Here is a 27738-nt window from a genome sequence, read left to right on the forward strand (position 1 = left end):
AAAGCTTGCTATTTATACTTTTTAAGTATATGCTTAAGCATTTATTAATGTTAACACCAGAAGCAGGTGTAGTTTGTTAGCACAAAAAGAGTGTCATTGATGCCATTCTTCTTTGTTGTGATTCTCATATTAGAATTATCTGTAGTATAAACTTGGTAAAAGAAGGGTTTAGTCTAATGGAGCTAATTTTATGTTCTAGTAGAAGAATCTACTTATAACCTAGTCTGTACAAAACAGAAAAAAAAACTGTTCACGTGATTTCTACTTAGGCACTCTGAAAAGTTCATTTTCATGCCACACTCTACATGAAGAGTTGCCAGCTAAGATTTTATCCTTTCATTCATCATCAGATCTTTCCTTGCCCAGAGTTAACAGAGTATTATGTCTAGAAGGGACCTTTAAACATCATCTAGGCTTCTTTGGTGGAAATATTTTCTAACCATCCGATCTCTGACTCTAACCAAAAAGGGAGAACCCTGACCTTTATTGGAAGGTGGGGGAGAACAAGGGGTGAGTAGTGGTGGTGGTTTTGGTGAATGACAGGTAAGAAGTGGGGTACATTAATCCTCTTTGTTCTCATTACCGGGGATTCCAAACACTTTGCAGCCTCCTTGTAGTGAATTATTAAGTAATTAGATAGATCCTGGTCTGAAAATACTCACTTCCTTCGGATCAGAACAATTCCTGAGTTCTGTGACTTTTGTTAAAATGAGACCTCGGGGTGCCTGGGTGGCTCAGATGGTTAAGTGTCTGCCTTCATCTCAGGTCATGATCCCAGGGTCCTGGGATCGAGTCCCGCATCAGGCTCCCTGCTAGGCAGGGAGCCTGCTTCTCCCTCTGCCTCTGCCTCTCTTTCTCCCTCTCCCTCTCTGACTCTCATGAATAAATAAATAAAACACATTAAAAAAAATGAGACCTCATTTACAAATAAGAGCCCTTCGCAATCCCAATCTTAGCTCATTACCTCTGGCTTTAAAATCATTTCTTACTAGCTCATTATAGTATTTTAAAATATTATTTAATTATAGTAAGTGCTGGAATTTTAATTGAACAGCCTAACTTTTAGTATATACAGTTAAAAGTTTTGTCTTGTTTTTGTCTGATGAACAAAGGGGAGTTGCTCCATTCATCATTTGCTTTTACTTTTTTTAGTTAGTGACAGGTAATTAGATTTTATCCTTCTTTTACCAACTGGAATGGTATGAAAAGGCATCAGTATAAGTTACTTTGCCCAGATTTCACCTTACTTAATTTCTTAAAATTTATAGTTCTCTTTATTCACTCAGGCTAGATTTTCTAAATTTTCTACATACTTGTATTGTTCTTGGATATTTTTGGTCTACATGTTCAAATGCCTTTTTAAAAGCTATACCCACTCCACAGGGCAAATGACCAAGTTTGCAAGATATTCTTAAGCTCTTTCCATTGAGCCTGTGCCAGAAGTATGTCAAGAAGCACACACATTTGTTCATTCAACAGATGTTGAGTAGCTGTGTTCAGGGCATTATCTAGGCATCAGGGGTGTGAATAAACATATAAATGAGACATGGTCCCTGCTCTTAGTTATATTTGTGAGGTAAGTAGCATCTTGATTAGGCCTGATGTTGTTACTTCATTATATATTCATGGTAATTTTAATTTTAGAATTATATATTTGAAGGGAGGGGAATTTTTCAGAGTTGTTTTATTAGCATATTATTAAACTTCATGTTAACAAATATTAATGTAACATTCACAGTTAAATTTTACAAAGAAATGAATGACAATTTTAACAAGATTTTTTTTCCCTTCTCTCTCATTAGGTTCTTGGGGTGTCAATGTTTTAATACCAGTACTCAATTAAATCTGTGGTGAAGTCATTTTCTAAGTGGAAGAGGAAATTTTAAATAAAGTGTGGTAGATACAGTGAAAATCTGTACAGATTTTTCTCTAAGGAGAATATGACATGCTTATGCTTACCAAGATCAAGTGCATTGAGGGGCAGTTTTGTTTGCCTGAAAAAAGTAAAGGACAAGTAAACAATTTGATGATAAGCTACAGTTTTTCTTAGAAAGTAAATATTTTATTTATGCGCTGTTAGTTGGCTTTTGAATCAATTATTTCATGCTTTTTTTAAAGAAAATATAACAATCTAAAGAGGCATTTGGTACAGACATGAATCCTCTCACATTTATTTACTGGGTGTACTAAGTAATGATGACCTCTGCTGGATTTCTGTTTACATCCAAGAAACAAAGTTAAGGATGAGTTTATTTCCCTGCCCTGAAATTATAGAATTGTTTTTAGCATTCTAAATTTAAATGCTTAAAACATCAATCAACAAAGCTTTCTTTTAAATATTGTAATTGTGGAGAAAAGTAAACTTATAAGCAGAACTTTTACAATTTTTTCATCTAAAATGTATTTTAAGATATTTTTAAAATCCAAGAGCTTCTCTATACTTTTCAGAAATAATCCAGATGCAGTGAACTGCCAGAAGGTAACCAGTCTCAAACATGCTTATCCCATTATCAACCCTGAAAGTTTGCTTGTCCTTTAAGATAAAAATGTAATGTTGTGATATTCCTTCCAGTAGTGCCACTGTATTTTGTCTCCAAATAAAAGAAGCTTATTGTAGTATGTTTGCAGAAAAATTCTAAACAAAAATTATACAGCTTATTAGAGTGTGGGAATAGGGATCTAAATTTTAAATAAAATTATATATATATATAAATTGGTGCTGATTTTATAATTGCGCAGTTTGTTTAGTTTTTTCTTACTTTTAAATTCCAACTTAAAATTATGAGGTTTCAGAAATATATTGAAAGTTTAACAATGTTTAAAAATAGAAAAGCATGAGTGTTCATGCTTTAAAATGATTTTTAAATTTGTATTTTATATTGTTTTATCTATCTGTCTTTGCAAGCAGTCTTCAGGTTAAAGATACTTCTAACAGGTTACAGTACATTTCCTCTGTATGTAAATTAGATGGGATAATAGAATTCATAACCCATAATATTCTTTGAAAGCTAAGCTTTAAACTTCATTTTATGTCCTTTCACAAATAAATTAGTTTAAAACAGAAAGTGGCTACTTGCCATTTTGACATCAACTCATTTTGCGAGGCTTAGGCAGCTAGACATCGTTTAAAACAAAATATTAACTTATATTACATGTATATCTATCTTTTGTCAGTCGTCTCTCAGTTCTTGAGGTATATTATTTTAATCATTCCATGCCTTAATATGCTTGCAATACAAGAATATCTTCAGATGGGTGAATACCAAAAGGCTTTCAGTTCTTAGAGTCAGAAGTCAACAAGCATTGGGCTGTGGTAGCCAAAAACCATAGGTTAGCTAAAAGATCATGATACAATACAATTGTTTTATTAAATCATGGTTAATAACAAATGGAACGAGACTTGTCTAACAGATTTTCCATCTACAAATATTGTTATGTGCAAAAAAGTACTGCCTATGTTGTTTTTCACACCACTGCATTTACTAGAACTGCTGAGAGGACTGTATATATGATTTTAAACCTAAGTTGATTTTTTTTTCTCACTCTTGAAAGGAGTACTTCTTTGTGAAAGCAGTTCTTACAGCTTTGTTTTCAACCAGCTAAAAATGTTTTATATATTACTCTAACCTGTTGTCCTCCACATTCTATTGTCCTAATTGTACTGTTTTCTGATTTGTATTTATGTCTTGAGACAGTAACTTTTTGAATAAAAATAAACCTACAGTATGTTGTATGTTTTATCTTTTATAATTAAAGGAGGAGGGTGGCTATGAATGTTTTAGAAAACATATCTCTTACCACAGCTTTTATGTGGTAAGCATAACACCCCATGTTTGGGTGGGGATAATTTATAGAAAACATTGCCATTATATATTTTTAATAAATCATATGTATTTTTAAATGAGACTAAATCCCTAATTAGGTTATTACTTTAAAATAGAAAACTGCAACCATTATTACTTCAATTTGTGTCTGGTATGGGTTAAATACTCTATTCCTCCAGGATACATTTGAGTACCTACTACGTGCTAGGCATGTGTTAGAGATCTAACCGTGAACAAGATAGATAAGGTTCCTCCCTCATAGATCTAGTGGAGTAAACAAAATAAACTTGTAAGGAGTGTTAAGGAAAGTAGCAGTGTGTGCTGAGCTAGAGAATGAGTTTGTGTGTGTGTGTGTGTGTGTGTGTGTAAAACCTCCCTTAGACAAAGGGGCTCATGCTTGGAGGTAAGTGAAAGACAACTTTTGAAAAAGAACTTTCTAATTGACTTAAAAAAAAAAAAAACTATTGTCTTCAACATGTCAAGATATGCCTTGTAGGGGCGCCTGGGTGGCTCAGTTTTTAAGCATCTGCCTTCGGCTCAGGTCATGGTCTCAGGGTCCTGGGATCGAGCCCCACATCAGGCTCCCTGCTACACGGGAAGCCTGCTTCTCCCTCTCCCACTCCCCCTGCTTGTGTTGCCTCTCACTGTGTCTCTCTCTGTCAAATAAAAATCTTAAAAAAAAAAAAAGATTCCCTCTCTCTCTTCCTCTTCTGCCCCTCCATGCCCTCCCCATGCGCTCGCTTGCTCTCACAAAAAAAAAAAAAGGCTACAGTAAGTTTACTTATTTTTGAATTTATCTTATTTACTCTGCCATCTTAGGCGTGCGAAGTTTAATGAATCTTTGGCAAGCTAGTTTTTAAATAATTTTACAGTACTTGTAGCAAAATTATAAGTAATTTTGAAGAAATAGCCAGTACTTGTTGGGTGTTTACTGTGTGCCGAACACTTCAAGGTACTTCACTGATAGTTAATTCTTGCTCTGAATTTATAGTTGATAGTATACACATTTTACAGATGAAGACACTGATGCATATGTTAAATCAACTTGCCTAAGGGCACATAACTCATAAGTGATGGAGTCTAGATTTGAATGCAGATTGACTTCACAGTCCATGCTTTTAACCACCCCCCTTCATCTTTGTGCTAGTAAATGTACCCACCTACTTGCCTCTGTAGTATTTTATACTACATTTCCTTTTGGTAGGTGGATAAGCTGTCCCTGTATTTGAGACACCAGATTCCCCTCTTGCCTCCCTTGCATTATAAATTTTCCCCTCAACTGGATCATTCCTGGCAACATAAAAACATCTTTCATCTTCAAAACTAGGGGGGAAAAACCATTCCCTTGACTAAACCTTTCCCTCTAGCCACTGCTTTCTTTCCCTTTGCTGCCTGGATTCCTCCTTCTCCCATCCTTTTTTGTGTACACTCCAATCCGGCCTTCATTCCTGCCACTCCATTGAAACTCTTCAGTGTCCCAATGACCTGCATTTTGCCAAATTTTCTTACCAGTATTATTATCTCTAACCTATCTATAGAACTAGTTTCCTCCAAGTCACAGTGTTTACCTCTGCCCCAGGCTAACACACTGATGGCAGGTTGAATGTTGTGCCCTTTTGGTGGAGTACTGGGGATGCCTTTTTTTGGCTGCCATCACAGGAGCTTTCCCAAAGGCTGCACAACAGTAATTGAACTTGTAACTGCTATATTTAGTCCCTAACCCTCCATAGCTGTCAGAGTCTGGCTTGTGCCACATGGAAATTTCCCGGCTTTGTGTTAGTGGAACAACCAATTTCATCATCTTCCTCTCCTTTGCAAATGGTTTTGGTAGTGAGTTGAGAGAAGATTGGATGGGGTGTTAAAATTAAGCTTGGAGGAGAGCATGGCCCTCAATTTCATGCCTGCCAAAACCTGTTTGGGTCAGATTTACGTTTTCTGACTCTAAATCTCTTGGGATCAGTGTCCTTTGTACTAAGTCTCAGTGTAAGTGTAGACACATTTTAACCAGCCCTTCCATAGCGTTTAAAGGCTTATCCAACATGTTCTTAGGATTTTAGCACCTTCAGAGTCCTTTTATTAAGAATTGTCTGCTGGGGCGCCTGGGTGGCTCAGTTGGTTAAGCGACTGCCTTCAGCTCAGGTCATGATCCTGGAGTCCCGAGATCGAGTCCCGCATCGGGCTTCCTGCTCGGCAGGGAGTCTGCTGCTCCCTCTGACCCTCCTCCCTCTCATGCTCTCTGTCTCTCATTCTCTCTCTCTCAAATAAATAAAATCTTTAAAATAAATAAATAAATAAAAATTGTCTGCTTTGAGAGCCTCAGGGCCTCTGTATGCAGAAGGCCAAGCTGTTGTAAGAGGAGACTTAATAGCAATTCAGTGACTTTATTTATTTATTTCTCCGTCTGGTAACAATTCAGGATGGCTCTTCCCAATTGGCAGGTGCCTTTTCTCTATATAGTTGTTGAGAGACACTGGCTAATGGAAACCAACTCTGCCATCTTTAACACATACCTTCCAAGGTTGTTTGGTCATAACCATTCTAGCCCATAGGAGGTGGGGAAAGATCATGGAGGAGTGCATGTGGGAGGTTTTCATGGGCCAGGCCTGAAAGTGGTATATCTATCACTTTTGTTCACATTCCTTTGAAGTGAATTTAGTTATATGGCCACACCTAACTTTGCAGGGGGTCTGGGAAACATAGCTTACTCATATGCCCAGGGCGAAGGGAAGAATGGATTTTGGTAGACCACTGGCAGTCTCTGTCTCAGTCTTTCCCCTTTTGCTATCCATTGTATATCCATCCTGCCATTCTTAGGACATACTTGTCCCTTCCCTCAAGGGAAACAACCTGAAGTCCTATTCCAGTTACTACATGTAGCTCCAAGTCCAGTTTCTCTGGGTTATGGTCAGTCTTCTCCATCAGGTCCAAATACAGATATCCTCTGACATCCAGTTTAGAAATGTGAAGCATGGACAGAATGACTACAATGACTCACATTCAGAAAAGAGAAGGATGGGAAATGTAGCAGTCACTTGGTCCATAGGAAACCAGCTAGACAGAAATTGTGAAGACTTCCTGCCCTGGCAGTGGAAGTCCTTTGGTCAGATTTTGGTTCTGCTCTCTGGATGGGATTTCCTTATCTTTTGTCTTCCTTATCTGCTCTCTGTCAGGGTTTTTTTTTTTTTTTTGTCCATTATCCATGGCCACCTCTGAATTGGGCAATGACAAATAGTTTATTTTGTTTGGAAGCATCCCTCTTTCAGATAATTGATCTGTATTAGTTGATATAGAATACGCTGCTGTTACAAGACCTGACAATGGCTTATATATAGTGGCTTACATAAGAGAGGCTTTTCTCTGCCCTTCTGCAGTCCAGAGTAGCGGATCTAGGTTAAGGTGTCGCTCCTCTTCTCTGTGGTTATCTGGGCTGACGGTGGGAAGTTCTGTCATTTTTTACAACTATTTTGTTCAGGAGGCATATCACTTGCTAGAGTCCAATATTTACAGTTTTTTTGTCTAGGTTTTATATATTAAACGTTTTATTTTGAAATAATGTCAGACTTACAGAAAGGTTGCAAGAATTAGTACAAAGAAGTCTTGAATTAGTACAAAGAAGTCATTTTTAAGTGTTAACATTTTACCATATTTTATCATTCTCTTTCAATGTACACACTTTTTTTCTGAAAAGCTTAATAATGTTGCAGACACGATGCTCTGTTAGCTCTAAAATATATATTTCCTAAAATACAAGGATATTCACTTACATAACCACAGAACAAATAACAAAATCAGGAAACTAACATTGACACAACACTATTATTTAATCTGCAGACTTTATTTAAAATTTTCCTAGTGTCCAACTAATGTTCTTTATATAACCAAGAGAATAAAAATATCTGGTCCAGGAAATAATTCATGATGACATATTGCATTTAATTGTCAAGTCTCTTTAGTCTCTGCTAATCCAGAAATATCGCTAGTCTTTGTCTTTTATAACATGGACATTTTTGAAGAGTACAGGCCAGTCATTTTATGGACTGTCCCTCAGTTTCGGCTTGTCTAATATTTCCTCATGATTAGATAGATTCAGGTTTACCCACTTTTAGCAGGAATACTACAGAAATAATGTTGTGTTCTCAGTGCATCATATCAGGAGGCACATGATGTTGATTTGTCCCTGTACTGGTGATTTTAACTTTGATTACTTGGTTGAGATGATGCTGGGTTTCTCCACTGTGAAGTTGCTATATTTTTGCCTTGTATTTAATAAGTACTTTGTGGGGAGAAAGCTTGAGTCTATGTAAATAATCTGTAACTCATCAACTTTCTTGCCTTAATCAATTATTACTATTTACTTATATCAGTATTGACTCAGCAATATTTGTTTTAATCTATGGTTATAATTCATTAATAGCACTATTTATTTCATCGATCAGTTTGTCCCAGATTTGGCCAATGGGAATCCTTTCAAGCTGGCTCCTGTGTCTTTTTTTTTTTTAAGATTTTATTTATTTATTTGCAAGAGAGAATGAGAGACAGAGAGCACGAGAGGGAGGAGGGTCAGAGGGAGAAGCAGACTCCTGGTTGAGCAGGGAGCCCGATGTGGGACTTGATCCCAGGACTCCAGGATCATGACCTGAGCCGAAAGCTGTCGCTTAACCGACTGAGCCACCCAGGCGCCCTCCTGTGTCTTTTGATACGTTCTTTTTCTTTTTCTTTTTTTTTTTTTTTAAGATTTATTCATTTATTTTAGAGAGAGAGTGAACAAGTGGGAGGGGCAGAGGGAGAGGCAGAGAGAATCTCAAGGAGACTCTGCGCTGAGCGTGGAGCCCGTGGCAGAGCTCAGTGCCAGGACCCCAAGATCACGACCCAAGCCGAAACCAAGAGTCGGAAGCCCAACTGACTGCACCACTCAGGCGCCCCTGTTCTTTTTTTTTCTTTTTTCAAGTTTTTATTTATCTTTTGATATGTTCTCATTCTTTGATTGTTTCATTACTTTTTGGTACCACAAGATATTCCAGGCTCCTTTTGTTTTTTCCCTGCTCAGCCTTGGAATCAGCCATTTCTCCAAGAAGCCCCAGTTCCTTTTATTGGAGAATGGTCTTTAGAAATCAGGATGTGGGATCTACATGTGTTCATTGCTACTGGGTTGTGATTGCTTCTAGAGGCCATCTTAGATGACAGAGTTGGGAAATACCTGTCTGTATACACATACATATGCATACTTCTATATCTATCTGTATGTATGTTCTGTGTCACCCTCCTCCCTCGCTACTGCCACCACAATGGGGTTATGTTACTCATTTGACATACAGTTAGGTTCATTTACTTCTTGGGGTCCTCCTCAATCCTCATTGATTTTATTCATTTTTGAATATGTGTACATTAACATGATTCGAAAAGCCAAAGCTATACAAAAATATATATTTAAAGAAGTCTCACTCCAACCCCTGAATTCTTCTATCCCATTCTCATCCACCATTCTTTCCATCTTGTTCCCACTCATCCCCTGTAGATAACCAATCAAAATTTTGTTTCTGGTTTGTAGTTCTTGTGTTTCCTTTTACAAAATAAGCAGATACATGGGTATTTTCTTATTTTCCCTTCTTTATTACTCCTTTGCATTCTTTTTTTTTAATTTTTTTTTTTTACTTAACAATATTTCCACTGTATGTGAACTATACTGGAATTTTAAAAAATAGACAAAAACCCACAATATTTCCTAGAAATCACTCCAAATCATTTATAGATACTCATTCTTTCTTGTGGTTACATATTACTCCATTGTGTGGGTATGCTATAGTTTAACCACCTTCCTATGTATGGGTATTGTTTTGTACTCACAAAAAAATGGTACAATGAATAACCGTGTGTATATGTATTTTTGTATTGTTGAAGGTGTATCTTCAGAGTAAATTCCTAGCAGTGGAAATACTGATTAAAATGGTAAATGCGGGGGCGCCTGGGTGGCTCAGTCATTAAGCATCTGCCTTCGGCTCAGGTCATGATCCCAGGGTCCTGGGATAGAGTCCCACATCGGGCTTCCCGCTCTGCGGGAAGCCTGCCTCTCCCTCTCCCACTCCCCCTGCTTGTGTTCCTGCTCTCGCTATGTCTCTCTCTGTTAAATAAATAAATAAAATCTTTAAAAAAAATAAAGTAAAATAAAATAAAATAAAATGGTAAATGCGGGGCACCTGGGTGGCTCAGTCAGTTAAGCGTCGGCCTTCGGCTCGGGTCATGATCCCAAGGTCCTGGGATTGAGCCCCTCATCGGGCTCCGTGCTCAGCAGGGAGTCTGCTTCTCCCTCTCCCACTCCCCCTGCTTGTGTTCCCTCTCTCGCTGTCTCTCTCAAATAAAATCTTTTTAAAAAAAAAAAGCTTTTAAATAAATAAATAAATAAATAAATAATAAAAAAAATGGTAAATGCCTGTGTATTTAGGTTAAATATTGCCGAATTCCCTAAGGTTTGTATCAATTTGCATTCCCACCAGCATATGGTACTGAATGTATGAGTGCCTGTTTCTCCACAGCCTCACCAACCATTTTGTCTTACTTTTTGAATTTTGACAATCTGATAGCTGAGAAATGGTATCTCAGTGTAGTTTCAATTTGCATTTCTTTTTTTTTTTTAATTTATATTAGAAAGAGTGCGTGCACACAAGTGGGGGAGGGGCAGAGGGAGAGGGAACAAATCCCATGCAGACTCCCTGCTGAATGCAGAGCCCTACTCGGGGCTGGATCCCATGACCCAAAGGTTATGACCTGAGCCAAAATCAAGTGTTGGAAGCCTAACCAACTGAGCCACCCAGGTGCCTCATCAATTTGCATTTCTAATTTAAGTTGAACATTTTTATTGTTTAAGGGCCCTTTTTACATCTTTTTTGTGAATTGTCTGTTTATGTCTTTTGCTTATGTTTTATCAGGTTTGTGTTTTCCACTTAATTTTATTTATTTTTTTCTTTTTTCTTTTATTTATTTATTTGACAGAGACACAGCGAGAGAGGGAACACAAGTAGGGGAGAGGGAGAAGCAGGCTTCCCTCTGAGCAGGGAGCCCGATGCGGGGCTTGATCCCAGGACCCTGGGATCATGACCTGAGCTGAAGGCAGACGCTTAACGACTGAGCTACCCAGGCGCCCTCACTTAATTTTGAAGAGTTCTTTAGATTTTAGAGTTATTTGCCCTTTATCTAGGATACATTTTGCAAATATTTTCTCCCAGTTTGTCATTTTTTTTTTTTTTTTAAGTAAGCTCTATGCCCGACGTGGGGTTTGAACACATGACCCTGAGATCAAGAGTGGCATGCTCTATCAACTGAGCCAGCCAGGCACTCTTGTCATTTGTCTTTGACTTTGCTTATGAGATTGATTTTTTTGCCATGCAAAAGTTTTTAAAATTTAGATGTGGTCAAATGTATCAGTCTTTTATTGCATCTGGATTTTCAGTCATAGTTTAAACCATTCCCTACACCCAGCATATATACGAATTCAGCAAAATTTTCTTCTAGGACTTATATGGTTCAATGTATTTATTCAGCTCTCTGATCCATTTGAGATTTATTCTTGTGTGTGGTGTGATGTATGACTTTAATTATATCTTTCTCCAAATGGCTATCCTGCACTGTCTATTAAGAGTTCATCTTTGCCCTAGCGATTTTATTTTATTTTATTTTTCCCTAGTGATTTTAGATGCCACTTTTATCATACACTAAGTTTCTCTGTGTACTTGGTTTATATTTCTGGACTTGCTATTCTTTTTCACCAGTCTGTTTGTCTATTTATGTGAGCAGTACCATGTTGTTTTATTTATAAAGGCTTCATACTATGCTTTAACATCATCCCAAATGCGGTTTCCTTTTCAGTGTTTTCCTAGCTATCGTTGCATGTTTATTTTCCCCTATAGATAGTATCAATTTGTCTAGCTCCATATAAAATTTTTTTTTTAGTTTTTTATTGGGCTTGTGTTAAACTTAAAAACTAACTTGAGGATAACTGATATTTTTGTGATGATAAGTTGTTCTATTCAAGAACAGTGACTATTGGGATGCCTGGGTTGCTCAGTCGGTTAAGTGTGTACCTTCGGCTCAGGTCATGTTCCCAGGGTCCTGGGATCCAGTCCTGCATCAGGCTCCCTGCTCAGCAGGGAGCCTGCTTCTCCCTCTCCCTCTGCCTGCTGCTCCCCCTGCTCGCTCTCTCTCTGACAAATAAATAAAATCTTAAAAAAAAAAAAAAAAAGAGGGACTGTCTTTCCTTTTGCTCAACTCTACTTTGTGTCTTTAAGGAGTGTTTAAAATTTCCCTCACAGAGGACTGGCACATTTCTTATTAGGTCTCTTTCTAAGTACTTTATCTTCATTATTACGATTTGAATGGAATTTTTCTCTACCATTATCTTCTCTATTTCTTGCATATATGAAGGCTATTGATTTCTGTATCTTAAATTTATATTCTGATTCCTTCCTGGATAAGATGGTGTTGGAACAACTGGATGATCATATGGAAAAAAAATGAACCTCAACTCCTATCTTACACTATGCACAAAATCTATCTGTGATGGATTACAGATCTAAAGCTTCTATAAGAAAACATAGGAGGAATAGTTTCATGAATTGGCAGTAGGCAAGGATTTCTTAAGGCATAGATAACAGTATCTATCAAAGAAAAAATTGATAAAATAGGCTCTCAAAATTTAAAACTTCTGCTAATGAAATGACACCATTAAGAAAATATATAAGCAAGCCATAGACTGGGGGAAAGTATTCACAAAACATATATCTGAGAAAAGACTGGTACCCAGGATAAATAAAGAACTCCAGGGGTGCCTGGCTGGCTCAGTCGGTAGAGCATACACAACTCTTAATCTCAGGGTTGTGAGTTCAAGCCCCATGTTGGGCATAGAGATACTTAAAAAAAAAGGACAAACCCTGACAACTCAATGAAATAAATAAATTCCTATAAAAATGAGCAAAAGATTTGAACACACACTTTGCAATGGAAGATAGGTAGGCAGAAAATAAACCCATGAAAAATGTGTTCTATACTACTCATCATGAGGGAAATGCAAATTAAAATAACAATGAGATACCACTACACCCCTACCAGAATGGCTAAAATCAAAAAGGCTGATGACACAAAATATTGGCAAGGGTGTGGAACAAGGGAAACTCTTAATATTTTGTTTTGGATAAAGGTCTGGCCATTTCTTAGGAAACTAAACATACACATGCCCTGTGATCCAGCAATTCCACTCTTAGCTACTCACCCAAGAGAAGTAAAAGCATGTGTCTATAAGAAGACCTGTACAAGCATGTTCACAGCAGCTTTATTGATAATAGCCCCAAACTGGAAATAGCCCGAGTTCCATCAGCAGGAGAATGGATAAGTAAACCATGGTATATTTATACAATGGAATATGACTCAGCAATAAAAAGGAATAGTGGAAAAAATCCTAACAGTTGGTTGCCTCTGGTGTGTAGAAGCCAGAATTGACTGGAAAGTGACACAAGCTTTGTCCTGTGTAACTCAAACCCTTAGACTTAAGATTTGTGCATTTCATATTATTTATATTTTACCTAATAAAAAAACCATAAACAGGGGTGCCTGGGTGGCTCAGTTGTTAAGCGTCTGCCTTCGGCTCAGGTCATGGTCTCAGGGTCCTGGGATTGAGCCCCGCATCGGGCTCCCTGTTCCACGGGAAGCCTGCTTCTCCCTCTCCCACTCCGCCTGCTTGTGTTCCCTCTCTTGCTGTGTCTCTCTGTCAAATAAATAAATAAAATCTTTAAAAAAAAATAAACAAGTATTTAATTCTGGTTAATATTTATACTGAAGTGTTTAGGTGTGAAATATATTGCTATCTTTACTGATTTCAAAATGCATCAAAAATAGGATCAATTCGGGATGCCTGGGTGGCTCAGTTGGTTACGGGTCTGCCTTCAGCTCAGGTCACAATCCCAGCACCCTGGGATCGGGTCCCACATCGGGCTCCTTGCTCGGCAGGGAGTCTGCTTCTCCCTCTGCCTGCTGCTCCCCCTGCTTGTGCTCTCTTTCTCTCTGACAAATAAATAAATAAAATCTTTAAAAAAATAGGATCAATTCATGGATGAGATGGATAGATGAATGGGTTTGTGTAGTTAAAATATTAGCTGTAGACTCCAGGTGGTGGGTATATGAATGTTCACTCTGGAAAACTTTCTTTTGTGTTTGAAAATCTCCAGAGCAAAATGCTGAAAAGGAAGGAATGAGGAGAGAGGAAGAGAGAGAAAAGAATCACTTATCCTTAGCTTCTAAGAAAGAAGGATGTGGTCTGTGGAAACAAAGAATGCTAACAACCTATTCCTAAGTGCCAAATAAATAGACTCTGAGGTAGCTAACTGATCGTACACAGACAGTATATGCTTTTGGAAAACAATTTAACCTTGTTTAAAAAGTACGTACAGTTGTGGAGCACATGGGTGGCTCAGTTGTTTAAGCAGGCGACTCCTGGTTTTGGCTTGGGTCATAATCTCAGGGTCATGGGATCAAGCTCCATGTCAGGCTCCATGCTCAGCAAGGAGTCTGCTTGAGATTCTCTTCTTCTGCCTCCCGGCCCCCTCCTTTTGCGTGCTCTCTCTTTCTGAAATAAATAAGTAAAATCTTTTAAAAAAAAAAGTATGTACAGTTGTAATTAAAGAGCTTAGCCAACAACAGCAAGAAGAACACCACTGCGGACTTATTCACTTCCCCCATGGCAGAAATCCTCACTTAAATCAGCACAATCTGTTTAAATAAGATTTTTGCCTTGTTAAATAATTGGTAGTGTGGCTGCATTCAGAAAGCTATTTAATTTTTGTGACTTATCATAGAATGGCAGAATTGGAAGGAACCTCAGAAATTTCTAATCCAACTCACTTCATTCTACACAGATGAAAGCATACCCAAGGACCAACAAACCAGGTTAACGGAAAACCCAAGTGTTTTGACTGCCTGTCTCTAATTTTCCTCACTCCCAGGGGTTTTCCAACATTTCAGCAGAGCTATTTCATGAAATGAAACAGTACACAGAACTCCTATATGCAAAAAATAAAAATAACAAATGAGTTTCCATAGGTAGTATAAATCTCCATTGTTTGGTAAAAATATTCAACTGAAGACCTCTAATATTTCTAGGAGCTCATTTTGGAAAATGTGGATAAAAGTAAAAGGATTTTTTTTTGTGTTTTGGTAACATAATTTTATGCCTCGGCCTTGAAGGCAGTTATTGAAATTTAAGAGGAAGCGTGTATGGCCCTCTTTTGCCCAACTGACTTCTGGTTTGCTTTCTCTCAATATTCAAGGCCTTGTTTCTGTTCAGCCATGACTTTTGAGCGGGCTAAATGGTCCCTAATATTTACACCCCGTTTTGTTCAAAATAGGACAATATAACAATATATAAATAAGCAAGTAATCAGGACAAAAGATAATTAAAAGTAAAAAATCAGTCAGGAGTGAGGGCCTGTATACCTGCTAGGAGTGGGCCATTGTTAAATTAAAAAAAATGATTACAGGATTCACAATATCCCTAAGCACATAAAACCAAACCAGTTTTTCAGATTAAGCCCAACTCTTATGAATCTCATACATAGGATGCTGAGCAATGGAAGGAAGAAGAGTAAGGAAAACTTCCCATTTCTATTATATTTCCTAGGCTATCCCTTAGTACAGGCTATTAGTGTAATGCTAAAATGCAACTCATTAAAAGCAATTCCACGGCAGCATCATTCACAATAACCAAAATGTGGAAGTAACCCAAATGTCCATCAGTTGAACAAATGAATCAGATGAAGGAATAAGATGTATATCCATGGATGGAATATTATTCATCCATAAAAAAGGAATGAAGTACCAATACATGCTACAACATGGATGGGCCTTGAAAATATTATGTATAGTGAACACTCCAGTCACAAAAGACCATATCTGGAATAATTACATTTATGAACTGTTCAAAAAAGGCAAATCTATGAGAGCAGACACATCCTCCACTCCACTGGTTTCCAGTGGATGAGGGTGGTGGAAAGGGGAAAGGCTGTGTGATAGCTAATGGACATGGGATTTTCTTTGGGGGGGGTGATGAAAATGTTTCAAAGGATAATTGTGGTGACTATTGCACAACTCTGAATATACACTATACATTTTAAATAGGTGATTTTTTTGGTATGCAAATTATATCTCAATTTTTTTTATTTTTTATTTTTTATTCTTTTTAAAGATTTTATTTATTTATTTGAGAGAGAGAGAGAATGAGAGACAGAGAGCATGAGAGGGAGGAGGGTCAGAGGGAGAAGCAGACTCCCTGCCAAGCAGGGAGCCCAATGTGGGACTCGATCCCGGGACTCCAGGATCATGACCTGAGCCGAAGGCAGTCACTCAACCAACTGAGTCACCCAGGCGCCCTATATCTCAATTTTTAAAAAGCAGTTATGTAGGGCCAAATAAATTCAGTCCAAGGATACAGTTTTCTTGTCTTCAGGGATACACTTTTATCCAGGGATAAATTTTATTTATTTATTTATTATTTTTTATTTTTTAAAAGTAGGCTCCATGCCCACTGTGGGGCTTGAACTCAGACGACCCTGAGATCAAGAGTCACATGCTGTACTGACTGAACCAGCCAGATGCCCCCAGGGATAAATTTTAGACTAGAGAAATGGATAGACTTCATAGTCTTCAGGCAATTCCCCATAAATTTGATTTCTCTCAGCTGAGCTTTTGATAAGTTGACCAACTGTGGGTTTGAGGGTATGCTGTCTGACAAGCCCTTAGAGCACAACTATCCTGTTTGCCGAAGTGAAGAGCTATGTGTTTTAAAAGTCAACCCAAGTGAAAGATGAGCCAAAGAAGAACCGATCCTGGAATAGAAAGCCACTGCCCTTTTGTGTGGACACAGGCCAAGGGAATACTCACTATCAGAGCCAGTAAAACTCTTGAGAAGGAAGTTGTGGTCTGCTTTAGCACATAGATGAACCAGACCCCCAAATTCTAAACTAGAGAGCATCACTATAGTAGTTTTCAGTTGGAAAAAACTTACTAAAGCAGTAACCAAATCTCAGTCATGAAAATGCATGTCAGGAAAGATTTAGCTTGGAACAATTCCCAATGAAGCAGCCACCAAAGAGAAACTAGTTGTAAAATGTATGCCTAGGTAACCAAATGAAGTGACTTGCTGAATAGGATTATTAGTGCTGAACTTGGTAAATGTTGAGGAATGTCTACCAAAAATGGTGACTTTGATTTTCGAGGGGTTGGTTTGAAACCTCTCTTTATTATTGTCACTCGTAGTCTGTGATAATAAAACCTGCATGTGGGAGTAGATAAATCATCTATCTTATTTCAAACTGATATTTAGTTATGGAGATACACCTAGAATTGAGGAAGAGCCAGAACACATGCCTGTTGGATGAATCAGAAAATTTTTGATTCTGATGTTCTTGTTTAATTGGTGACTAGAGGTGCACTGGATATACATTTAAGCAAAATGCTAAATGACCAAGTGTAAAAATCAATATTTACCTGAAGCCAAGGCCAAAGCTAAATAACACTATCATAGACAAAGGTACTGGAATATAAGAATAAATCCAAAATCCTATTGAAAAATTATTAAGATTTCTGTTAAGAAATGAGGTTTTCACATCAAAATTTTTTTCACATTTAAAATTTTGATATTACATTGCAGAAACACACATTTCTCAGCACTGTCAGTTTTGTGTGCTGCTTGAAGAAAATGCTTTCTGAATATTTTTAAAGTAGACTATGGTTTTTAGAGCAGCTTTAGGTTCATAACAAAACTGAGTGGAAGGTACAGAGATTTCCCATATACCTCCTGTCCCCTCATATGCATAATGTCCCCCATTATCCACACTTTTACATTAGAGTTCACTCTTGCTGTTGTACATTCTGTGGGTTTGGACAAATGTATGACATGTATTCATCAATATACCATCGTAAAGAGTAGCATCATTGCCCTAAAAATCCTCTGTGCTCTTCCTATTCATCCCTCTCCCTTACCCCCAACCCATGACAATCGCTGAACTTTTTTTTAAGATTTATTTATTTATTTGAGAGAGAGAGAGAGAGTGTGAGCTGGGGGAGGGGCAAAGGGAGAGAGAGAGAGAGAGAATCCCCAAGCAGACTCCCCACCAAGCGTGGAGCCCGACATGGGGTTTGATCCCAGAACCCCTAGATCATGACCTGAGCCCAAATCAAGAATCAGATGCCCAACCAACTGAGCCACCCAGGAGCCCCGCAATCACTGAACTTTTTACTGCCTCCATAGTTTTGTTTTTTCCAGAATGTCATGTAGTTGGAAACATACACTGTGTAGCCTTTTCAGATGGGCTGTTTTCACTTACTAATATGCATTTAAGATTCCTCCATGTCTTTTCATGGCATGATAGCTCATTTTTTTTTAATGTTTTATTTATTTATTCATGAGAGTCAGAGAGAGAGAGAGAGAGGCAGAGGCAGAAGGAGAAGCAGGCTCCCCGCCCAGCAGGGAGCCCGATGCGGGACTCGATCCCAGGACCCCGGGATCATGACCTGAGCCGAAGGCAGACGCTCAACCATCTGAGCCACCCAGGCGCCCACGATAGCTCATTTTTAAATTTAATTTCAATTAATTAACATATAGTACATTATTAGTTTCAGAGGTAGAGTTCAGTGATTCATCAGTTGTATATAACACCCAGTATTTATTACATCATGTGTCCCCCCTTAATGCCCATCACCCTGTTACCCCACTCTCACCCCCATCCCCTCCAGCAACCGTCAGTTTGTTTCCTAGAGTTTAGGGTCTCTTAGGGTTTGCCTCCCTCTCTGATTACATCTTGTTTTATTTTTCCCTCCCTTCCTCTATGCTCCTCTGTTTTGTTTCTTAAATTCCACATATGCGTGAAATCATGATAATTGTCTTTCTCTGATTGACTTATTTCACCTAGCTTAATACCCTCTAGTTGCATCCACATCACTGCAAAAAGCAAGTTTTCATTTTTTTTTAAGATTATTTATTTATTTATTTGACAGAGAGAGACACAGCGAGAGACGGAACACAAGCAGGGGGAGGGGGAGAGGGAGAAGCAGGCTTCCCGCTGAGCAGGAAGCCTGATGCGGGGCTCGATCCCAGGACCCTGGGATCATGACCTGAGCCGACGCTTAACGACTGAGCCACCCAGGCGCCCAAGATTTCATTTTTTGATGGCTGAATAATATTCCATTATATATATACCACCTCTTCTTTATGCATTCATCTGTTGATGGATATCTTGGCTCTTTCCATAGTTTGGCTATTGTGGACATTGCTGCTACAAACATTGGGGTGCAGGTACCCCTTCAGATCACTACATTTGTATCTTTGGGGTGTATACCTAGTAGTGCAATTGCTGGGTCATAGGGTAGCTCTATTTTCAACTTTTTGAGGAACCTCCATACTGTTTTCCAGAGTGGCTGTACCAGCTTGCATTCCCACCAACAGTGTAAGAGGGTTCCCCTTTCTCTACATCCTCGCCAACACTTGTTGTTTCCTGACTTGTTAATTTTGATAGCTCATTTTTTTTAGTGCTAAATAATATTCCATTGTCTAGATATACCAGTTTATTTATTCATTCATCTACTAAAGGATATCTTGGTTGCTTCCAAGTTTTGACAATTATGAATAAAGCTGCTATAAAAATGTATGTGGAGGTTTTTGTGTGGGCAGAAGTATTTGTCTCCTTTGGGTAAGTACCAAGGAGCATGATTTGCTGAATTGTATGATAAGCGTGCATTTAATTTTGTAAGAAACCACCAAACTGTGTAAAGTGGCATCATTGCATTCCAATCCAGCAATGAATAAGATTTCCTGTTGCTCCACATGTTCATCAGCATTTGGTATTGTTGGTGCTCTGAATTTTGGCCTACGAATAGATGTGTAGTGGTATCTCATTGTTATTTTAACTTACATTACCCTGATGACACATGATGTGGAGCATTTTTTCATATGTTTATTTGCCATCTGTATATCTTTTTTGGTGAGGTGTCTGTTAAGGTCTTTGGCCCATTTTTAAAAAAGATTTTATTTATTTATTTGAGAGAGAGAGAGTGCAAGCATGAGCACAAGCAGGGGTGGGCAGAGGGAGAGGGACAAGCAGACTCTTGCTGAGCACGGAGCCTGATGTGGGGCTTGACACAGGGCTTGATGTGGGGCTCGTGGGGCTCGTGGGGCTTGATCCCAGGACCCTGAGATCATGACCTGAGCAGAAGTCAGACACTTAACCAACTTGAGCCACCCAGGCACCCCTCTTTGGCCCATTTTTTTATTCAAGTTATTTTCTTATTGTTGAATATTAAGAGGTCTTATATTTTGGATAATAGTCCTTTATCAGATATGTCTTTTGTAAATATTTTTCCCAGTCTGTGGCTTGTCTTTTCATTCCTTTCGAAGTGTCTTTTGCAGAGAAGAAAAATTTAATTTTAATGAAGTCCAGCCTATTAATCCTACCTTTCACAGATTGTACCTTTAGTGTAGTGTTGTATCTAAAAAGTCATCTTCAAATCCAAGGTAATCTAGATTTTCTCCTATGTTACATTATAGGAGTTTTATAGTTTTACATTCTACATTTAGATCTGTGATCCATTTTGAGCTAATTTTTTGAAAGGTGTAAGGTCTATATCTAGATTTATTTATTTTTTGCACATGGATGTCCATTTGTTTCAGCACCATTTGTTGAAAAGACTATTTTTGCTCCATTGTATTGCTTTTGCTCCCTTGTCAAAGACCAGCTGACTATATTTATGTGGATCTATTTTTGGGCTCTCTATTCTATTCCATTGGTCTATTTGTCTATTCTTTCACCAATACCACACTGTCTTGATTGCTGTAACTTTATAATAAGTCTGGAAGTCGGGTAAGGTCAGTCCTCCAACTTTGTTCTTCTCCTTCAATACTGTGTTGACAATTCTGGGTCTTTCGTTTCTTCATGTAAACTGTAGAATCAATTTTGTTGATATCCACAAAATAACTGGCTAGGATTTTAATTTGGATTACATTGAATCTATAGATCAAGCTGGGAAGAACTGACATCTTGGTAATATTGAGTCTTCCTATCCGTGAACATGGCATATCTTTCCATTTTAGTTCTTTTGTAGTTTTAATCAGATTTTTGTAGTTTTCCTCATATATATCTTGTATATATGTTAGAAGGTGGGATGAGGGACAATAAAGTATTCTCCAGACTGAGAAGTCACCTTGAGACTGAAAAATAATGCAAGCCACTCCCTATGGTTTATACAGAGTTCTATTCAGGGTAACTTATTAGCAGGGGGGATTGGGCAGACCAACAGTCCAGGTACTACACAGCTATTCTCCACACAGTCCAAACCTTAATCCATAGCTTTTATAGAGCAAAGGGCATTGTGGTGAGGTCAAAGGGTAATTATCTAAAGTGGTGTCATCTGTGCCACACTTTCAGGTAGATCAGAACAAGCCTTCTCACATTCCAGTCAGGACATATGTTAACCTGGAAGGGTCCTGGAACATGTTGCCTCCAGGGAGGTAATTGCACAGGCATAAACAAGATTGAGGGCCCAAAGATGGAGTCAGTGTTATCAGCACTCCTACATACACATACTGTTAGATTTATACCTTAGTTTTTCATTTTTTGGTGTGCTAATGTAAATGATATTGCATTTTTTATGTCAAATTCCATTTATTCATTGCTGGTATATAGGAAAGCAATTGAATTGTAGCATTGCTTATTAGTTCCAATTCTTTTTCTGTCTATTCATTTGGATTTTGTACATAGACAAGCATATCATCTGCAACCAAAGACAATTTTATTTCTTCATTCACAATCTGTATACCTATTATTTCCTTTTTTTGTCTTATTGTATTTTCTAGGACTTCCAGTATGATTTTAAAAAGCAGGGGTGAGAAGGGACATTGTGCCTCGTTGATGTTCTTAGTGGGAAAGCTTTGAGCTTCTCACCATTAAGTATGATATTAGCTATTGGTTATTTGTAGATATTATTTCTTTTTTTTTTTTAAGATTTTTTATTTATTTATTTGAGACAGAGAATGGGAGACAGAGAGCACATGAGAGGGGGGAGGGTCAGAGGCAGAAGCAGGCTCCCCGCTGAGCAGGGAGCCCGATGCGGGACTCAATCCAGGGACTCCAGGATCATGACCTGAGCCGAAGGCAGTCGCTTAACCAACTGAGCCACCCAGGCGCCCGATATTATTTCTTTCTTTTTTTTTTTTTTTTTAAGATTTTATTTATTTATTTGAGACAGAGAGAATGAGAGACAGAGAGCATGAGAAGGAGGAGGGTCAGAGGGAGAAGCAGACTCCCTGCCGAGCAGGGAGCCTGATGCGGGACTCGATCCAGGGACTCCAGGATCATGACCTGAGCCGAAGGCAGTCGCTTAACCAACTGAGCCACCCAGGCGCCCCCCGATATTATTTAAGTTGAGAAAGTTCCTCTCTATTAGTTTACTGAGAGTTTTTTTTTTTTTTTTATCATAAATGGGTTTTGGATTTTGTCACATGCTTTTTCTGCATCTTTTGATATGATCATGACATTTTTCTTCTTTAGCCTATTGATGTGATGAATTAAATAATCAATTTTCAAATGTTGAACTAGCTTTACATACGTGGGATAAATCCCACTTGGTTGTGGTGTATAATTCTTTTTATGCATTATTAGATTAAATTTGCTAATATTTTGTTGAGGATTTTTGCATCTATGCTCAGGAGAGATACTAGTCTGTAGTTTTCTTGTAATGTGTTTTGTCTGATTTTGGTATTAGGGTATGCTGGCCTTATAGAATGAGTTAGGAAGTATTACCTCTGCTTCTAACTTCCAAAAGAGATTGTGGAGAATTAGCATAATTTCTTCCTTAAATGTTTGGTAAAATTCATCTGGGACTGTTGCTTTCTTTTGAAAGGTTATTAATTATTGGTTCAATTTCATTGATAGATATAGGCCTATTCAGATTCTCTAGTTTTTCTTGTGTGAGTTTTGGCAGATTGTATCTTTCAAGGAATTGGTCCATTTCATCTAGGTTATCAAATTTGTGGGCATAGAGTTATTGATAGTATGCCATTATTATCCTTTTAATGTCTATGGGATCTGTAGTGATGTCTCTTCATTTATTCTAGATAGAAGCATACCTTGGAGATATTGAGGGTTCAGTTCCAGACCACCACAATAAAGCAAATATTTCAATAAAGTGAGTCAAATGAATTTTTTGGTTTCCCAGTGCATATAAAAGTTACATTTACACTATACTGTAGTCTATTAAGTATGCAGTAGCATTATGTCTGAAAAAACAATATCTATACCTTAATTTAAAAATACTTGATTGCTAAAAAAATGCTAACCCTCATCTGAACATTCAGTAAGTCATAATCACTGATCATAGATCATCATAACAAATATAATAATAATGAAAAGGTTTGAAATATTTTGAGAATTTCCAAAATGTGACACAGAGACACAAAGTGAGCAAACGCTATTACAAAAATGGCACCAATAGACTTGCTCAACACAGAGTTGCCACAAACCTTCAATGTGTACAAAACAATATCTGTGAAGTATAGTGAAGCAAAGCATAATCAAACAAGGTATGCCTGTATTAGTAATTTGTCTTTTCTCATTTTTTCCTTAGCCTGCCTAGAGGCTATCACTTTCATTGATCTTTTCAGAGAACCAGCTTTTGGTTTCAGTGATTTTCTCTATTGATTTCCTTTTTTCAATTTCATTGATTTCTGCTCTAATTCTTTTTTTTAAGTTTTTATTTTAATTCCAGTTAGTTAACATACAGTGTTATATTAGTTTCAGGTGTACAATAGAGTGATTCAACACTTCTGTACACGACCCTGTGCTAATCACAAGTGCACTCCTTAATCCCCACAACCTATTTCACCCATCCCCCAACCCACCTCCCCTCTGGTAACCATCAGTTTGTTTTTTATGTATAATTAAAAGTCTGTTTCTTGCTTTGTCTCTCTCTCTCTTTTTCCCTTTGCTCATTTGTTTCTTAAATTCCACATATCTGCTCTAATTCTTTTTTTTTTTTTAAGATTTTATTTATTTATTTGACAGAGAGAGACACAGCGAGAGAGGAAACACAAGCAGGGAGAGTGGGAGAGGGAGAAGCAGGCTTCCTGCAGAGCAGGGAGCCCGATGTGGGGCTTGATCCCAGGACCCTGGGATCATGACCTGAGCCGAAGACAGATGCTTAACGACTGAGCCACCCAGGCACCCTTCTGCTCTAATTCTTATTATTTCTTGTCTTCTGCTTACTTTGGACCTAATTTGCTTTTCTTTTTCTAGTTTCTTAAAGTGGAAGTTTAGATTATTCAATTTAAATCTTTCTTCTTTTCTAATATATGCATTCAAAGCTATAATTTTCCCTCTAACCACTGCTTTGACTGCATCCCACAAGGTTTGATAATTGTGCCTTCATTTTAATTTAGTTCAAATATTTTTTAAAGATTTATTTATTTTTATTTAGAGAGAGCAGGGGTAGGGAGGGGCAGAAGGAGAGGGAGAGAGAGTCCTAAGCAGACTTCTTGCTGAGCACAGAGCCCCACACATTGTTTGATTTCATGACCTTGAGGTCATGACCTGAGCCAAAATCAAGAGTTGGATGCTCAGCTGATTGAGCCACCCAGGTGCTCTTCTATGCATTTACTTTTAATGTATATGTATCTTTATATTTAAAGTGGATTTCTTGTAGATAACATATAGTTGGATCTTGTTTTATGATCCACTCTATCCCTCTTTTAATTGGTGTATCTATTAGACCTTTGATGTTCAAAGTGATTATTGATATAGTTGGACTACCATGTTTGTTACTCTTTTTTTTTTTTTAATTTTTTGTCCTTGTTCTTTGTTCCTATTTTTGTCTTCCACTCTTTTTTCTGCCTTCTGTGGTTTTAAATGAGCATTTTATAGAATTCTATTTTCTCTCCTTTTTTCAGCATATCAGTTATACTTTTTTTTTTTACCTTTTTTAGTGGTTGTCCTAGAGTTTGTAATATACATTTACAACTAATCCAAGTCCAGTTTAAAATAAGACTATACAGCTTCACAGATAGTGCAAGTATCTTATAATAACAAAATAATTATAATATATCCCTCCTGTCCTTTGTATCTTTGCTGTCATTTATTTCACTTATATAATAAGTGTACATGAGTACACACCCAGAGGCATACATAATTGAATACAATGTTGCTATTATTATTTTGAACAAACTGTTATCTGTTAGATCAATTAAGAATAAGAAAAATTAGGGTCCCTGGGTGGCTCAGTCAGTTAAACGTTTGCCTTCAGCTCAGGTCTTGATCCCGGGGTCCTGGGATCAAGTTCTGTGTTGGTGGGGGGGGGGGGTTCCTGCTGAGCAGGGAGTCTGCTTCTCCCTCTCCCTCTGACCTACCTCCTGCTCATGAGCTCTCACTCAAGGAAATAGATAAAGATCTTTGGGAAAAAAAGAATAAGAAAAAGTTTTAATTTTATCTTCAATTATTCCTTTTTGGTGCTCATTCTTTCTTTATGTGGACTGAATTTCTGACCTATATAATTGTCCTTCTCTTTAAATAATTTTTCAAAACACTTCTTGCAAGGCAACAAATTCCTTCAGTTTTTGTTTGTCTGGGCAATTCTTTATTTCTATTTTGCAAAGTACAGAATTTTAGATTGGTAGTGTTTTTTTTCTCTCTCAACATTAAATATTACACTCCACTCTTTTTTTGCTTGCATGTTTTATGAGAAGTTGGATGTAAATCTTATCTTTGCTCCTCTATAGGTAAGGTGGCTTTTTCCTTTGATTTCTTTCAGGAATTTTTCTTTAATTTTCTGTAATTTGAAAATTATATACTTAGGTGTAGCTTTTTTGGGGCATTTTGTTTGATATCCTCTAAGTTTCTTGAGTCTGGTTTGGTGTCTGTGATTAATTTGGGGAGATTTTCAGTAATTATTGTTTTGAATATTTCTTCTGTTACTTTCTTCTCCTGGTGTTCCCATTATGCACATTACACCTTTTGTAGTTGTCCCACAGCTCTTGGATATTGTGGGTTTTTTCCAGTCTTTTTTTCTGTTTTTTACTCAGTTTTGGAAGTTCCTATTAAGATATCCTCCAGCTCAGAGGTTCATTTCTCAGCCATGTCCAGTCTACTAATAAGCACATCAAAGGCATTCTTCATTCTTGTTACAGTGTTTTTGATCTGTAGCATTTCTTCTTGGTTCTTTCTTAGAATTTCTATCTTATTGTTTACATTGCCTATCCCTTCTTGCATGCTGTCTACTTATCCATTAGAACCCTTAGCATAGTAATAATAGTTGTTTTAAATTTCTGGTCTGATAATTCCTATATCCCTGAAATACTGAAATTTGATTCAGATTCTTGCTCTCTCTCTTCAAACTGTGTTTTTGCCCTTTAGTATGTCTTGTAATTTTTTCTTCATAGGCAGGCATGATGTACTGGGTAAAAGCAACTGTTGTATATAGGCCTTTCATGGTATGGTAATAAGGTGTGGGGAAAGGGGAAGGATTCTATAGTCCTAAATTAGGTCTTAGATTTTAGTCAACCTGTTCCTCTGGACTCTGAACTTCACATGTGCTTCTTAGGTGTTTTTTTCCCTCTTCAGGTGGGATAGGAAGGCTTGAGTGAGCTTGTGTTGGGTATTTTCATTCTCCCAGGTGAAAGGCTACAGCTGGTTGGATTTGAGTATTTGCCTTCCTCAGGTCAGTTAGGTTCTGATAAAACCCCAGCAGGTGAAGTTCCAGTTAAATAGTTTCTCCTGAGGGCAGACCTTGTTAAGGAGAACAGAATGCTCTGGCATATTTCAAAATAGTTCCTTTTCCCCTCCCCTTGCCAGAAGCAGGAGGGGATGATTCTCTGATACTCATTGTGAGAACCTGGTAGAAATCCAGGAGGTAAAACTCACAAAACTGTGGGGAACCCCTCATAGCTTCCCCCTGGGGACTCTCAGACTTGTCCACACTGAGCCTTCAGCAATTCATCAATTACAGTTCAGGTTTCCCTATCCCAGCACTGGTTTCCCCAGAGGTTTCTGCTTGGCTAAGTTGTGATGCTCTGTATTCACCTGCCAGTCTCTTCTATTTTGTGAGCACTGGTTTGCCTTTTGACCTCACTTTTTTTTTTTTTTTTAAACCTCATGTCTTTTACAGATCTAAGAAGAGTTGCTGATTTTTCAGTTTGTTCAGCTTTTTACTTGTTGTTAGCCTGGAGAAGCTCTTTACATGCTAGACTGGAAACCAGACCTGCATTGTTTAGTAATCTTTGAAATCCTTGAAGTCAGAAACTGTGTCTTGAACTTTGTCATAAACTCAGCAACTTACATAATGCCTGGCATATAATAGGTGCTTGGCTAATATTTGGTGAGAGAATAAGTGAATGAAAGAATGAGTGTTGGTAAAACAATTTACAGATTTTTTTTTTAAAAGATTTTATTTATTTATTTGAGAGAGAGAATGAGATAGAGCATGAGAGGGGGGAGGGTCAGAGGGAGAAGCAGACTCCCTGCCGAGCAGGGAGCCTGATGCAGGACTCGATCCCGGGACTCCAGGATCATGACCTGAGCCGAAGGCAGTCGCTTAACCAACTGAGCCACCCAGGCGCCCCAATTTACAGATTTTTTAAAAAGATTTTTTATTTATTTATCAGAGAGAGAGAGAGCACAGGCAGGGAGAGCAGCAGGCAGAGTGGACAGAGTGGGCAGAGTGGGCAGAGTGAGAAGCAGGCTCCCCACTGAGCAAGGAGCATGATGCAGGACTTGATCCTAGGACCCTGGGATCATGACCTGAGCTGAAGGCAGGTGCTTAACCGACTGAGCCACCCAGGCATCCCTACAGACTTTTTTTTTTTTTAAAAAGACTTTATTTAGGGGCGCCTGGGTGGCTC

The 27738-nt window shown here is 38.0% G+C and overlaps 1 protein-coding gene across 7 annotated transcripts in view; it reads left to right on the forward strand.

Moving 5' to 3' along the window:
- Window positions 1-3726, forward strand: part of STAG2 (STAG2 cohesin complex component) — a 133247-nt gene extending 129521 nt beyond the window's left edge. For all 7 annotated transcript variants that reach the window (XM_054509116.2, XM_045882152.3, XM_054509117.2 and 4 more), the window contains one exon: window positions 1803-3726. In XM_054509116.2, coding sequence (XP_054365091.1) covers window positions 1803-1826 — 24 coding nt within the window. In that variant the 3' untranslated portion in view covers window positions 1827-3726. The remainder of the gene's footprint in view (window positions 1-1802) is intronic.
- Window positions 3727-27738: the final 24012 nt, after the last annotated feature.

This window comes from Mirounga angustirostris, unplaced genomic scaffold (assembly GCF_029215605.1).
Source record: "Mirounga angustirostris isolate CCGP_5_RB_7025 unplaced genomic scaffold, mMirAng1.0.hap1 SCAF_11, whole genome shotgun sequence".
Lineage (NCBI taxonomy): Eukaryota > Metazoa > Chordata > Mammalia > Carnivora > Phocidae > Mirounga > Mirounga angustirostris.